Consider the following 16938-nt stretch of genomic DNA (forward strand, 5'->3'; position numbering starts at 1 on the left):
TGACCCGAGAAGATTTAAATCCCTCCTAAATTGTAGGAGTGTATCCCAATATCGGACCGGCAAGAAACTCGGTAGAACTCATCTTTTCAAAACTTTTCAAAGATTGTATAACACAACAATTCAAAAGATCGAGCATTTGTTGAGACCCCAACTCGCCCCACAAATTCCCCATTTTATTAGCGCCACACGCCACCACACCAACATACTCGTAGGTCAGCAACGATTAGTTCACTTATCGGTCGGCAAACTCCTAACTAAGTTCCTCCTCCAGTCCCCACTAACTCCATTACTCTAAGTCTCTAACCTAACCTCTTGTCTTGTACCGATTTTACAACTCGATTTTCATCGCTAACTCGATACCAGTATCGATGGACGGCTAATGAATCTGTATTATTGAATTTGGAATTCGGTTACGGTTTTAATTGATTCGAAATTTGAAATTTTAAAGCGGTTAATCGGATTTGCAGTTATTGCCGTTGATACTGCGATGAATTAATGAATATTTTATTTATGTTGCACTTTATTCATTTGCGGTTTTTTAAATTTCATAAAATATAAATATGGAGATGGAAAAAGTTATAAAATATAAATGCCTTTTGATCATTACAATCAATATAATTATATCTACATACATGCAGTTAAAGTATCTCAGGGTTCAAGTTAATAAGGTTGTAAGTCAATTAACTACTTACTTGTGCAATAACTAATTAATTTATTTAAACCAAAGTACCAAATCAAAATAAATAAAATGAAAATAAAAATAGTTTTCAATAATAATTATTGGAAAAGTAGGTATAGATTTATTTGCCTTTTTGGTAACTTATAATTTATTAACAAAAAGAAACAAACATTACAATAATTATACATAGGTAAGCTTTTAGGCTGTAGCTTTGAGTCCACCGGTCCTTTTCAGTCAAATCCACATCCTCTAACTTTTACCTAAGTACCTATTCCTGCTCCATTTTCGCACTGGAAGGCTCTGACATTTTGACTTTTAAAATACAATAAGTGCATAATTTAAAAAAAGTAATCACCCAAAGGAGTCATATAATAGTACATTGTGCAACATGGGGCGTTAGTTGAATAATGCAAACGAGAGTAAGTTAAATCGCGACAGCTTGCCGGAGCGATTTATAGACTCGAGTTTGCAATATTATTACGCCCCGAGTTACACACAATGTTTTTCATCACACTTGCGATACAAAAATTAAGTATAAAGACAAAAAACTGTTAACTATGGCACTAGAAACTTCATAACTCCCTAGGGAGAACGCTTTTTCTATAACTCCCGCTAAACCTGCGTGCAATTCCACATTTACTGAGCGAGTGTGATGAAATAGTACATTGTGCAACATGGGGCGTAAGTTGAATATTGCAAACGAGAGTAAGTTAAATCGCGACGGCTTGCCGGAGCGATTTATAGACTCGAGTTTGCAATATTATTACGCCCCGAGTTACACACAATGTTTTTCATCACACTTGCGATACAAAAATTAAGTATAAAGACAAAAAACTGTTAATTATGGCACTAGAATAGAAACTTCATAACTCCCTAGGGAGAACGCTTTTTCTATAACTCCCGCTAAACTTGCGTGCAATTCCACATTTGCTGAGCAAGTATGATGAAAAAACAGTTTCATCTTAGAGTCGGACCAAAAAAAGTCTGCAGCGGATTTGATAGCCCACGCAGTGCAAGTGTCATTTATACGTCATAATTCTATAGAACTTTGACGTTTAAAATAACACTTTCACTGCGTGGGCTATCAAATCCGCTGCAGACTACTCTTGGTCTGACTCTAGTAACCAGATCACTAAAGCTGTTTAGCTCAAACTGCCCGCTAAAAAACGCCCCAAAAGTTCCAAATTCAAAAAAATCAGTTTCTTACGGTAACCCTCGCGCGAGGGGTGGTAATGTGCTAATGAATAGAAGGCAGACGAGACGGGGTGGCGCGGGGTGGCGGGGGATGGGCGGGGCTCCCTTGGGATTGGTCGCCGCTGGCGTCATCTATTATTCATAAAATAGTTTTTGAGTCGCGCCAATGTCGCTTTAACCGAGTTACGTCCTCTAACTCAATAAGGATCATGTCACTTTTGATTAGTCCCAGCAGCTTTTTTGCGATCAAAGAGAACATAACTGCGTTATTCGGCCTTATTTAATTACGCCCGTCGAAAATGACAGCCAGCGTAGCTAATTTGGATATTGTTAATTTTTAAAATCTATTAACGAATTGCTGGATGGGAGGTTTTTAAAAGCGTAGGTAAAAACGCGGCTAAGCGGATCGTTTAAAAATGCATAAAGCAATTTGGCTCTGAGTCGGGCGGTTAGCAATCACATCGCGCGATGAGCTGCGAAACGTTTACTCAACTCTTTCACTGGTGTGTATACTGAGCTCGATGGACTGAGGTATATTTACCTGCCGGAACCCAGAGGTAAGTACCAGCGGGCTTATTAACCCCTAGCATCCCACGGACCTAATACTAATTAAAACCATAATTAAATGGAACTGTTATGTGTGATTTAAATACAAACAAAAATAGCTTTATCCGCATGATAAAATAAGTGTCACTTTTAACACCACGATATTGAAAGAAACTGACACTGTCATTATAACGCTGACACTAATACGACCGTACAGTTAACTTCGCAAAAGGGGTCATCCATTAATTACATCACACGTTTAGGGGGAGGGAGGGGGCCAAGAAAATGTGACATGTTGTGACAAGAGGGAGGGGGGAGTCATAAACTTTGTGACGTCACTTTAACTTCATCAGTAACCGAAAATGTATATAAATTATTTTATACGCTAATTATCATTTAAATAACAAGTTTTTGAAACGATAATCGTTTTTATTCGTTCAATTTTATTTTTTATCAGTTTTGGGTTATAAAATTACTAATATTTCTTTTGTCAAAAATATTTTGATAAAATATTAAATAAATATTTGCCGATTTCGTTGAAGAAATGTGACGTCACACCAGGGGGGAGGGGTTTGCCAAATGTGACCAAGTGTGACAAGGAGGGGGGGAGGGGTAAAAAAACCTAGAAATTCGTGTGACGTAATTAATGGATGACCCCAAATGTAAAAAAAAAATTGCTTTTTGGAATGCACTCCATACGGTCGGAAACAGAATCAATCTTTATAGGTAGGTACAGAATAAATTTAGATGGTTTAATGACTGAATGAATGAATGAATTTATTTATTACAGACAACATTAGGTCCACATATTGTTAGTTTTGAACTTAATCTACTTAATCTATATGTTAATTACTAATAATAAATATATAAAAGTGATTTATATCTATATCCCCACGCAAGCCTATCAAAAGACCGGGATTTATAGGCCCGTGTTATCTAAGGAGATATAAATATATAAAAGTGATTTGAAAAAAATAATAGTGTAGGTTATTCCAATATTAATCTTAAAATACGCCTCTGACCACCATTCCAAGATCAACGTAACTAATTCCAACCCACTAAAAACGCCTCTAAACGGTTCTGACGTCCATACTTTAGTTTATTTAATCCCAAAAGCTTAAAAGAAATAAAACTCATCACCACCAAGGATAGTTCGCGCCGGCCGGACGCTGCCAACTTTTCAATTTCCGCTCCCAGGGATTTTTCTACGTGATGAGAACTCAATTATTAACACTCAATTAATGAAAATATTTATAATCCTGTGTAATCCCCGCTTTTGTTATTTAACATTTCTTTTTCGCCGGAATTTAATTCGGCCTTTATTAATCTCTGCGGTTTTAGAATTTGCGTTTTCGAGATTTTGTGAAGAGGTTTTATTTTGTTTGTATGAAATTATGTGCGCAGATCAAGAATGGACAAATCGTACCTACCACCAAACTATGTATGTACTTAATTTTAAGTATTTACATAAAAAATTGGTATTTATCAGATGGTGATCAACTCAACAGTACTATTATGTATATCTAACAGATAAAAACTATCAAAATAGAAATACATGAGTGAGTCAGATAGGTGCACTTCGCCTACTAATGGACAACATATCGGCGAGACGTCAGGTGGTAACACGCACCTGATTGGTTAATTTTTTCGTGATTTAAATCGCTTGTCCGTCTTGCCCGCCACCTCGTCTGGGCCCCCCTTCCCCTACCTAACCTAAGTCTGTTTTAAAATATTTTAAAGTTTAAAAGATATCACAAGTACCTAGTAGATACCTAGATAAGTTGCTTTGAGGTCTTTACGGTACCTAGCACAAATAAAGTATAAAAACATCTAATTAATAAGATAATTAAAATGTTTTCAGGAAAGTGTTCAAAACAATCTAAATCCCACTTTTCCTTACCCACTCGAAAGTGGACTTCCCTATCTATAATTATTTTATACCAACCCTTATGACACCTATAACAAATCGCTACTCAATCTAAGATGTACGTTACTTATAAAACAGACAGTTCATTTTCCAATGTAGCATAACAGTCACCGTAAGACTGTACAACTGAAATTGCGTTGTATTTGCACAGCATAAAGTTGATTTTTGAATGGGATAGGAGCCGACGCGGTAGAGTGAGTCGTTACGCAGTTGAGTCGCCAATTAGTCGCGGCACCTGTGCTTGTGTTTGTTAATAAGTGTTTGTGTGACAAATGTGTGCGTTATCCAGTTTACTACAAAGGATCACTACTCTACTACACATACTAGACGTCAAAAGAATAGAATCGCTACGAATTTTTTAACCGTTCCCATAAAGGAGTTTTTTTTAATTTTTATTCTTGCACTTTCTCTAACCCGAACTCTAACTCATGGTGTGTTTTTTACTTTATTAATCTTTGTTAGCTTATTTATCTTTAGAAGAATAAAAAAGCAGTTCGCCAATCCTCATCCTTGTCTTAATTCTCTAGAGCAGGAAGTATATAGGTTATACATACCTAAAGGCGTATTTTGATTGTATATAATAACAGGTAACGAATTTGATCTTCTTTATTCTCTGTCCAATATTTCATTTCACGTATACGTCTTCGGGAACGAGAATAGGGATTTAGCTCATGAAACTTGACACCGAATTATTATACCTACGGGTACCTACAGGTATTAGGTACTAATAAATAATTCCTCCAGATTGTTTGTTAAGAGCGCTCTTACAAGAAAAGTCGAAATAATGCAAAATTGATGATACTAGTCGACGAAATTCAGGACTTTGCGCTCATTATTAGAAACAATGAGTACTTGTTCCAGTAAAAGCGTCTTCTTATCTTTATAAATATCGTTGTAAATATTAGAAAAAGGACTTATTAAATTAGTAATGATTTTTTTTCTGATGGTCGTTTCCGAAAAACCCCGTGAAGCACTGAATGGCGAGCTCTTATTTGGAAATGTTGAGAATTTTACTCTGCTAAACCTGGCTATTTTGTATTACTAATACCCTGTACTTTAGGCATATCAAACTATATTTTTCCTACATACCTTTGAGAAAGAGAAAATCAAAGTAAAACGAACTCGATTTTCTCTCCGAAACAAGTGTCAATTCCTACGAAAATCTACTTAATATCGAAGTCATTTTCATACTCAAGCAATCTGCAACGTTTGCTTATACTGTTGGTATACATTAGTGTTTATGAAATTCTACTATAATTTTTTGGCAATTTTTTGAAAACTACTCTATATTACCGATGACGCGCGCTGCGCCAGCTCAGTGCCGCGGCAGAGCTTGTAGAGGCAGGACGTGTGTCGGTCGGCTCCGCACATTTTCAACGGCGACGACGAGGTTTTTTATCATTGTGTGCGGCGGGCGCCGTGTAAAACGCTATACTGTGTGCGTGTAAACCGCAACGAGAGACTTTGATCCTAGCACCGTTTTTATAGTATTATAATTTATAATGGTACAGTTTAATAAACTACCGGACAGGATTAAAAATATTTGAAACGACCTGACATTCTATATGTATTTATTTGACTCAAGATAGTACTCAGGGTCTGATGATGGAGCCGGAAGGTGGTCACCAGTACCAATCAACAATGCAACTAAACCACTTCGTGTTTAGGCTCGTTTTATTCGTCTCAACAAGATCTTTGACTTAAGATAGTACTCAGGGTCTGATGATGGAGCCGGAAGGTGGTCACCGGTACCAATCAACCATGCAACTAAACCACTTCGTGTTTGGGCTCGTTTGATTCGTCTCAACAAGATCTTTGGCACAAGATAATACTCAGGGTCTGATGATGGAGCCGGAAGGTGGTCACCGGTACCAATCAACCATGCAACTAAACCACTTCGTGTTTAGGCTCGTTTGATTCGTCTCAACAAGATCTTTGACACAAGATAGTACTCAGGGTCTGATGATGGAGCCGGCAGGTGGTCACCGGTACCAATCAACCATGCCACTAAACCACTTCGTGTTTAGGCTCGTTTTATTCGTATCTATAAGATCTTTGACACAAGATAGTACTCAGGGTCTGATGTTGGAGCCGGAAGGTGGTCACCGGTATCAATCAACCATGCAACTAAACCACTTCGTGTTTAGGCTCGTTTGATTCGTCTCAACAAGACCTTGGACACAAGATAGTACTCAGGATCTGATGATGGAGCTGGAAGGTGGCCACGGGTACCAGTCTACCATGTAACTGAACCACTTCGTGTTTGGGCTCGTTTGATTTGTCGCAACAAGATCTTTGACACAAGGTAGTACTGAGGGTCTGATGATGGATCCGGAAGGTGGTGACCGGTACCAATCAACCATGCAACTAAACCACTTCGTGTTTGGCTTCGTTCGATTCGTCGCAACAAGATCTTTGACACAAGTTAGTACTCAGGGTCTGATGATGGAGCTGGACTGTGGCCACGGGTACCAGTCTACCATGTAACTGAACCACTTCGTGTTTGGGCTCATTTGATTTGTCGCAACAAGATCTTTGACACAAGGTAGTACTGAGGGTCTGATGATGGATCCGGAAGGTGGTCACCGGTACCAATCAACCATGCAACTAAACCACTTCGTGTTTGGCTTCGTTCGATTCGTCGCAATAAGATCTTTGACACAAGTTAGTACTCAGGGTCTGATGATGGAGCTGGACTGTGGCCACGGGTACCAGTCTACCATGTAACTGAACCACTTCGTGTTTGGGCTCGTTTGATTCGTCGCAATAAGATGTTTGACACAAGATACTACTCAGGGTCTGATGATGATAGACAGGTACCCGTCGCCACCTTCGCGCTCCATCATCAGACCCTGAGTACTACCTTGTGTCAAAGATCTTGTTGAGATGAATAAAACGTGCCTAAACACGAAATGGTTTAGTTGCATGGTTGATTGGTACCGGTGACCACCTTCCGGCTCCAACATCAGACCCTGAGTACTATCTTGTGTCAAAGATCTTGTTGAAACGAATAAAACGAGCCTAAACACGAAATGGTTTAGTTTCATGGTTGATTGGTACCGGTGACCACCTTCCAGCTCCATCATCAGACTCTGAGTATCACCTAGTGTCAAAGATCTTGTTGAGACGAATCAAACGATCCTAAACACGATGTGGTTTAGTTGCATGGTTGATTGGTAATGGTACCTTCCAGCTCCATCATCAGACCCTGAGTACTGTCTTGTGTCAAAGATCTTGTTGAGACGAATCAAACGAGCCCAAACACGAAGTTGTTTAGTTACATGATAGACTGGTACCCGTGGCCACCTTCCAGCTCCATCATCAGACCCTGTGTATCTTCAGTGTCAAAGATCTTGTTGAGACGAATCAAACGAGCCTAATCATGTTACTACATGGTTGATTGGTATCCGTGACCACCTTAATCATCATCAGATCCTCAGTACCAGTTCGTTTTTAAACCCTCGTTGATACAAACTTTACAACCTATAGGTACCAAATGCAATGACGAAACATGTAAATAAGCGAGTAGGTACCTATAATTTCTTTCGAGTAATATACCTTCATAAGTACAAGTATGGGGCTATTCATAAATTACGTCGTTTCAAATGGCAGGAGTGGGGGGGGGGGTCTGGACATCGGATGATGGTAACATGACGTAGGAGGAAACAGATTCATCCGAAGCTTGATTTTTGGATGATTTGAGGGGTGGGGGGGGGGGGGGGGGGGGGTCAAAAATCGTCAAAAATAGATGACGTAATTTATGAACAGCCCCTATGTACATTTGCACTGCATTTAGTATTTTCGTACTTACCAAATAACAGTTTTAGAACTTTAAAAGTTAAGTACAGTTAGTGTTGTTATGGTTGATTTCAATATGCTTCGCGAAGGATCAAGAATGTTTAATCCATCATTGTAGTGCGAGTGTGGTAGAAGGGATCGGCGTACTGAGCTCGCACGGCCTGCCGCAGCGCGTAAAATACCTAAACTCGCTCAACGCCGAAATGTAATAGCGCTCTTAATGATCGAGGTAGGTAGGCATTATGTACATACTACTAAAATGATTAGTTCATAACAAAATCGGGCAAGTGCGAGTCGGACTCGCGCACGGAGGGTTCCGTACCATAATGAAAAAAAAACCGGAATAAATGCAAAAAAAAACGGTCACCCATCCAAGTACTGACCACGCCCGACGTTGCTTAACTTTGGTCAAAAATCACGTTTGTTGTATGGGAGCCCCATTTAAATCTTTATTTTATTCTGTTTTTAGTATTTGTTGTTATAGCGGCAACAGAAATACATCATCTGTGAAAATTTCAACTGTCTAGCTATCACGGTTCGTGAGATACAGCCTGGTGACAGACAGACGGACGGACGGACGGACGGACAGCGAAGTCTTAGTAATAGGGTCCCGTTTTACCTTTTGGGTACGGAACTCTAAAAAAATATGTATAACACCAATAAGTTAATAATAACATATTAATTAATACACCATTACATTTCATTATTTAAGTGTCAAAAGCGTCTCTACGTGTTGGCTCCAGCTCCGCGCACGCCTCCCAAAGGTCCGGAGTACCATTGTTCCGTGATGAGAAAGACATATAGTACATTAATATTGTAGGATTTAAATACGCACTCAATAAACCAAATTACCGCCCGAGTGCGCTACTAATTGCAATGAATAAACTTCTGAATAAAAATATCCCGTCATAATTATACCCACAGATTACTTCCTACTAGACAAAGCATATAAGACAAGTCGAAATCACCACTATCACTATACACATTGGTCTTATGAGAGCGCGACTTCTCTTTTAACTTGCGTCCATGTTTTCTCTCACAGTTTGTACTCGTGTATCTGGAAATGGTCACAAGAATTAAGTAAAGGAAGTATCCACTTCGGAAATTGACACTTTCGTTTTCATAAGAAAATGAAAGAAAATTAGGATTTTTTTCCATATAACGTAGTGGCACCAGTAACTGACAGGGAACAAGTAACCCACCACTTCAATTATCCAAGAAAATAAGAGTAGGAATTTCATAGTGAGGCAACACTGCAGTAGCTGCACAACAGTACCGTATAAATGCGCCTCTATGGTCACAAATCCCTACCCCCCTACTTAATATTATCTATTTTCTTCACAAATCCCTACTTAATATAAATGCATAAGTAACTCTGTCAGTCTATTACCTCGTCACGCTTTAAACCGCTGAACCGATTAAGATCAAATTTGGTATAGAGATAGTTTAGAAGGACAGAAGTTTTCATCTATCATTATCATCATCATCATCATTCCATGCACAGGAGAGCAGAAGCTAGTGCTTCATAAAGCGGTGTCTGCCAGAGGAAGTCTGTGTAACCACCATATTACTTTATCCACCGTATACGCTTTTATTCGCGTTGACCGCACGTAATTGATGCGATATTAATATCGGACGATTTAACGAATGTTTAAATTTAACGCCATATCCAATTAGCATTTTAAAATGCTCAGTAATGCGCACAAGAACTATTTACGGGAAATGAATTACATATATAATAAATTTAAAAGTGGAAAAAATACTGTCTTGGGTGAGACTTGAACTCACGGCCTCTGGATCGATACTCAAGCGCCCTGCCATCTGAGCAGCAAGACCTCATCCATAGCCAGCAAATCTTTCCACCATATTAAGGGTCAAGGGGACCCTAGCGACATTTACCGTAAACTTAAGAGTGTTACACTTCTTAAAACGGCTACCGGAGTTCCAAGTCATATACCCATAGTAATTTAATTTGTAACAAGCAGATGCTCAGATGGCAGGGCGCTGGATCTTATCGATCCAGAGGCCGTGAGTTCAAGTCTCAACCAAGACAGTATTTTTTCCACTTTTAAATTTATTCTAAGCTTAATAGCATCGTTCTGCTTGTTAAAAATTAAAATTAATTAATAATATTATATTTAAATAATATTCAAAAAAACTGCACTGATTATGCCGGAGGCCAATTCGAACTCTTATTTTGATGTCATTCGCCGTTGCGTCTCGAATGGAATTCATTCATAAAGTGGGTATGCACTTTTGTAGTTCGCTGTACGAACAAGTACCTACGAGCGAAATGCAAGCGCGAAATGATAACAAACTGATATCATTTTGACATTTACTGATTACCTAATGATATTGCGTCCGATAACTATCTGCAAAAACGTTTGTACGCAACATTATAAACAATTCCAAAGAAGTGAGATATAATACGAATAAGTTCTTCCATAAAACATAGCATAAAGACGATAACAAAAACTGCAGGCGTATTATGGATGGCTTTATCCAGGTTTATCCACGATTATCCACGTGATAAAATAACTTAAATAACCGTCACTTTTTAACACCGCGGGATAGAAAATGACGGGCAACGTTTTATCACGCTGTCACGTAGACAAGGACGTTCATCATATCCGTACTGATTGTATTTCAGTTTCATCACGCCAGTAGAGTTCCAAAGTCAATTAAGCATGAATTAAGCAAAAGTTCATATTCCCGAGTGTCCCCATCCCCACTGCAAGCCCGGACAGAAGCCGAGGTAATGGCGCGGGTGTCCGGTCTTTTCACGACGTGGGGTGACTCTAGCTTTTATTGCGTTTATGGTAATTTCGGTTTGTGATGGTATCGATTTTCTACATTATTGGTCTGTATAAAGAAAGAAAAGACCGTAAAATTGCAATGTAATATGATGTACTCGTTATTAGGACATAATGATATACTTATGAAGTAACATTTTCCCCGCTATTTTCATAATAAATCTTGTGACTTTCAGATGAGCGTTTCAGATTGTCAAAAAATCCCAAACTTAAAATTTGCCAGTTTCATGTCTATAAGCGACGTTTTTGTGTGGCTGCTCGTTATGTGCTTATTACCTTTACAAATTGACTTCATCTGCAGTCTGCACTTGGTTGTCTCAAGATACGACTTTTCTATATGTAGGTCAATATTGACGCTTATAGAGTCGGACCACGCTAAGTATTCACATCAATACGTCAAGTATTGAGCTTATAGGGATATTTATGCAATCTTATTGCTAAGATTGTGCACCGTGGTCAGACCCTAGTGGCAGATTATGTCACCTTATGATCGCTGTAGAGTCAAGCTCAGGCCGCGGGCTCTAGACGCACGCTGCGAGCGAGGCAGCGGGCGGCAACCGCCGCAGCCGCCGCTGTCATCCTAAACAGGTTACTCGGTTCGGCTCTATTAGACGGACTCTATACTGACGAATGATGTTGTTTCAGACACGAGTTACTCGTACCACCCGGCGATCCACGATGACACGTTCGTGCGGCGGAAACAACGGCGGAACAGGACAACCTTTACGCTTCAGCAGGTAACAAACACGTAATAAACCCACCTAAATCCCACTAGATCCATTTATCATTTCAACTGGATCTATTACTAAAAAAAGTTCTCATTAGATCCATCGGTCCGAAGTTGGATCTAACGAATAAAATTCTCACTAGATCCATTTTGGATCTACTGGTTGGATCTATAGAGAATGAAGGGGAATAACGCTGCCTTTACACTGAGGCGAAGATGATGAGAGAAGTGCGGGACCAACAGCATTGTTTGTAACAATTGTAACCCACATACCTTCTTCGCTCCGCTGGACGCTGGCAAGGCGGCACAGTCATCTTTATCACTCGTGCTCATTGGTCGATTGGCCTATCACACAACATCTTAAAGCTTTAAAAATATGCATAGTTATAGATGGTCAAGCAGATCTTGTCAGTAGAAAAAGGCGGCAAATTTGAAAAATGTAGGCTCGAAGGGATATCGTCCCATAGAAAATTTGAATTTTGCGCCTTTTTCTACTGACAAGATTTGCTTGACCAAGTATAGGTACCTACTTCATAATTCTCTTGTACAGTACCTACATAATAAGGTCAAACAGCACTTTCCGCGCGTATGTGAAAAGTACTGTAAAACGTTGTACAGTCAACAACAGAGCTATAAATACAGGCAAAGTGCCAAAAATATGTATACACGACTTTAATGTACAGGCAATAAAGTACTGTATACATATTTTTGACACTTTACCTGTATTCATAGCTCTGTTGTTGACTGTACTCCCTTCGATCGTGTTTTAATTTATCGCCACTCGTTTCAAATTTCCTCTTTTCCGCATTTGTATCGTGTTGATGATGATGATGCATCCCTCATTAGGGACATAGGGCTCGCAGAAGAATTCTCCAATTGTCACGATCTTGAGCGGCTTCTTCCAGCTCTTTCCAGCCGAGTCCAGTTGAGCCAGCCTCTTTCTCAACCGATCGCCTCCATGTAGTACAAGGCCTCCCCGACCGCCTACTGCCGGCCGCGTGCCAGCGGAGACCCTGCTTGGCCAGATGGCTGTCCGGCCTACGGAGTACGTGTCCGATCCGGTGCCATTTCCTTTCGAGGATTTCCCTTCCTATGGGCTTCTGTTACGTCATCTGCCATAGTCTGACGTTTGAGATGGTTCGTGGCCAGTAGATCCCTAGAATGCGTCGCAGGCATTTGTTTACGAACACCTGCAGACGATTGGTGACATCTTTCCTCACAAGCCATGTCTCGCAACCGTACAGCAGGACCGACTTGACGTTGGAGTTGAACATCCTGATTTTCGTACGTCGAGTTATCACGGTGGACGTCCATATAGGCTTCAGCTGCGCATATGCTGCTCGCGCCTTGTTGATGCGCGATGCACTTGTATCGTAAATAACTATTATTTCACAAGCTCACAGTTGTGTCTTGCGTCCTAAATCTTTAAGAAAGGGTCACTAAGTAACGTCCCCCTTTGGAAAAAATCTATTGTACTACATAGTAACGGTACAGTTTATGTTTAATATAGTTGGAGGAGCTGGAGACGGCGTTCGCGCAGACGCACTACCCCGACGTGTTCACGAGAGAAGACCTCGCGCTCAAGATCAACCTCACGGAAGCCCGCGTACAGGTCAGTCAGCTTTACACATGGACCTAAAGCCGACCACTGACTAACAGGCCGCCAGACGATATCGGCCTGTCTGTTAGAACAAAAATTTGACAGTTCCGAACAACTGACCGGCCGATATCGTCCAGCGGACTGTTAGTCAGTGGTCGGCTTAAAGGATGACTCACGTTAAACCGGGCTGGGTCCGCGCCTGCGCTTCCGGCGCTTACTTTTCTACGACAGCTGACCGGTGATCACGTGATGCTTTCCATAAAAAACGAAGCTCCGGAAGCTCCGGCCCGGACCCGGCCGGGTCTAACGTGAGCCATCCTTAAATCACCAAGTTAACGTCGCCAACACAAAACTTTGACTTCGAAATACCTATTACGCCGATTTTTCTCGCTCTGTATTTACGAGCGCAGCCTCACATTCTCAACTTGAAAGGTTAAAGTTGTGTCATGTAGGTAAAATGGTCATATTGCCATTTGATTAAAGGATGACTAACGCTAGACCGGGCCGGGGCCGGGTCGGAGCTTCCGGCGTTTCGTTTTCTATGGAAAGCACCACGTGATCACCGATCAGCCGTCATAGAAAATGACAATGTCGGACGCCTCGGCCCAGGCACGGCCCGGTCTAGCGTGAGTCATCCTTAACAATATGGACAAAAAACCTTGAATCTGTTAAGAGTCCCCGTTTATTAACGTAGATGCCTAATATTTCATTTTAAGTAGGTACAACTCCTTAAAATGTATGTAAAATACATCTATACCAAAATTAGCTAACCAAGACATCATAAATGTAATGTGATTACTTATTGTATACAAAATTGAGGCTCATGCAAGTTTAAGCAAGGTGCACACTGGCCATAAACCGGTGAAATACGAGCTTTACACGCGAACGTATAGCTTGAGGAGTTTATTGCATGTGGGGATGATTGTATAAATACATATGCGACTTTAGAGTCACAGACATGTTAACTTTTGGAGGTAACTGAGGGTTTTTTTTTATTTTTTGCCATTTTATATATATTGTGACCTTTTTTGCCACTTTTGTGTTATTTCTAGTCAGGATTGCGAGCCCTTTTCATCCTGATAGGAGAAAAAAAAGTGTCCTAAAATTTCCATACATTTTTCAAACTTTCCTTTTTGCACCATACAAAGTATATGGGGAAATGGTAACACAATAGGAAAATAACCATTTTTTAATCCCATTAGGATCGAATTTTCTACTCAGAATCACGAGTTCTGATTCTGAATAGAAATAACACATAATTAAGTGGTAAAAAGGTCACAATATATAAAAATGGCAGAAAATAAAAGAAACGCTCAAATGTACAATTTTGTACGTATTTATGCACTATTCCTTGAGGCCGATTCTGTTTTAACAATTCGTCAAGGTTTTGATCTTGTTATGATACGACTTTAATGATCGCTCACGGTCTGATTGGTGCGTTGGGAGTTGTTTCATTAGGGCTCATTTAGACGATGCGAGAACTCGCATCGTCTAAATGAGACGTAACCAACAGTCCGCAATGTAACTAAAATCGCATGCAAGTTCGCGCCCCGTCTAAATCAGCCCGACATATGCGCTCGCACTGTTAGATGCGTGACTTCGCTACACGCGAACTTTGTGACGCTACGGCGTAGCACTATGAGCGCAGCGTAGCAACTTTACCGTAAAACCACCCGACTATAGTCACAAAATCTCCCAACTGTAAGGTCCAAAACTAACTCGAATAACTTGGTTTACGCGTGATTATTGTTTGAATGACGGTCCTGCCGCTAAATATGGTCATAAATGGAACAAAAACCCGGAACATACTAAAAATATTGTTGCTATTTATACTAAATAACGTGTTGACCTTGTGGATCATAGTTGTAGTATTGTGTGGGTTTACGCTATACATTTTTAGCCTTATGCCTAGCCTATACCGAATTCAACAACCAATCTTTTTTTTTAATCATTTATTTACCAACAAGATATATACAGTGGTATTATTAAGGTGGTTCGCCTAGGTTACTCAAAACTTAACTCTCGCTAGATGGCACCACTTTTGCAAAATTTCAGGTTTTATTTTTTTGTGAAATGGTCATGGTATTTGTATACTTAAAAGTATGTTTCGCGCACTCTTTAAATAAATATTGAACTATTAAAATAAACATTGAATACTTCATTGTGCAAAAACCACCTTTTTAATTCGACGGAGTGTTGCTGTCACGCTTTTTCCTACTATTACTCACACATGCAAACAGTGTTTCCGTGATCCTTGTAGTAGACAATTTCACACAACGTAAGTATGTTGCAATAGCGTAACGGTATGTTCGTGGAAATACGTGCAAGAGGATTGGGGTTCAAGACTGGTGCGAGTAGGTAATTTCTTTTTGTTTATTTTAGTCTTTTTGTGTTATCTTACCTTTAAACGAGCAATTATTATATATATATTTTTATTTATATATTTGGATGATATCAGAAACGGCTCTAACGATTTCAATGAAATTTGCTATAAGGGGTTGGATCTCTTAGCTAGGTCTGATCTGTGAGAAAACGCGCATTTTTGAGTTTTTATGTTTTCTAAGCTTTGGTCGGTCTCCCAGATATTCAATCTCTTCTTCCTCGCGTGGGGTCCGCTTGGCATCTAATCCCAGAATTGGCATGGGCACTAGTTTTTACGAAAGCGACTGCCCTGACCTTCCAACCCAGAGAGTTAACTTATTGGGATTAGTCCAGTTTCCTCACATTGTTTTCTTTCACCGAAAAATAGGTATCGGTATATAAATAGGTTTCGGTAAATAGGTATCAAATGATATTTCGTACCAAATATCATTGGTACGAGCTGGGGTTAGAACCCGCGACCTCCGGATTGCAAGTCGCACGCGCTTTCCGCTAGGCCACCACCGCTCCCCCAGATATTCAGTATTAGTTGGTATTAGGGTATGTGCGGAAAGAGAAGAGTCGTAGAATGTATGGGCTCCCCTACATTTCAAGACTCTTCTCTTTCCGCACAGACTCTATCAATAAATTACTTTATCAACGTTTTCAAAAAAAATATTCAATACCTGATTTTCACAGCTTTTAGGGTTCCGTACCCAAAGGGTAAAACGGGACCCTATTACTAAGACTCCGCTGTCCGTCCGTCCGTCCGTCTGTATGTCACCAGGCTGTATCTCACGAACCGTGATAGCTAGACAGTTGAAATTTTCACAGATGATGTATTTCTGTTGCCGCTATAACAACAAATACTAAAAACAGAATAAAATAAAGATTTAAGTGGGGCTCCCATACAACAAACGTGATTTTTGACCGAAGTTAAGCAACGTCGGGCGGGGTCAGTACTTGGATGGGTGACCCTTTTTTATAGATAATGGTACGGAACCCGTCGTTTGCGAGTCCGACTCGCACTTGGCCGGTTTTACCTAAAATAAAATGAAAACATTTATTTAAGTATTTTTTTATTTTGAATTCAAGTACAAGTACATTTTTTTCATATTTGTTATCCGTAGTAGTCCCTGTACCTGAAAGAAATATAATATCATGAATCATGATAGGAAAAAATCTCTGATGTAATAGGAAGAAAGATGATGCAACAATATGGATTCTAATAATGTTATAATCGAGTTATAATTTACTTACCTGGTAGTAACTGTAATTGTGTTCTTCATTCATGGA

General features: G+C 39.9%; 1 protein-coding gene across 1 annotated transcript in view; it reads left to right on the forward strand.

The window, feature by feature from the left end:
- The window catches only part of LOC134797327 (dorsal root ganglia homeobox protein), a 129476-nt gene that overhangs the window by 42098 nt on the left and 70440 nt on the right, over positions 1-16938 (forward strand). Inside the window, exons 4-5 of the mRNA XM_063769548.1 lie at positions 11603-11694; positions 13195-13296. Coding sequence (XP_063625618.1) covers positions 11603-11694; positions 13195-13296 — 194 coding nt within the window. The remainder of the gene's footprint in view (positions 1-11602; positions 11695-13194; positions 13297-16938) is intronic.

The sequence above is a fragment of the Cydia splendana genome, chromosome 15, assembly GCF_910591565.1.
Source record: "Cydia splendana chromosome 15, ilCydSple1.2, whole genome shotgun sequence".
NCBI lineage: Eukaryota > Metazoa > Arthropoda > Insecta > Lepidoptera > Tortricidae > Cydia > Cydia splendana.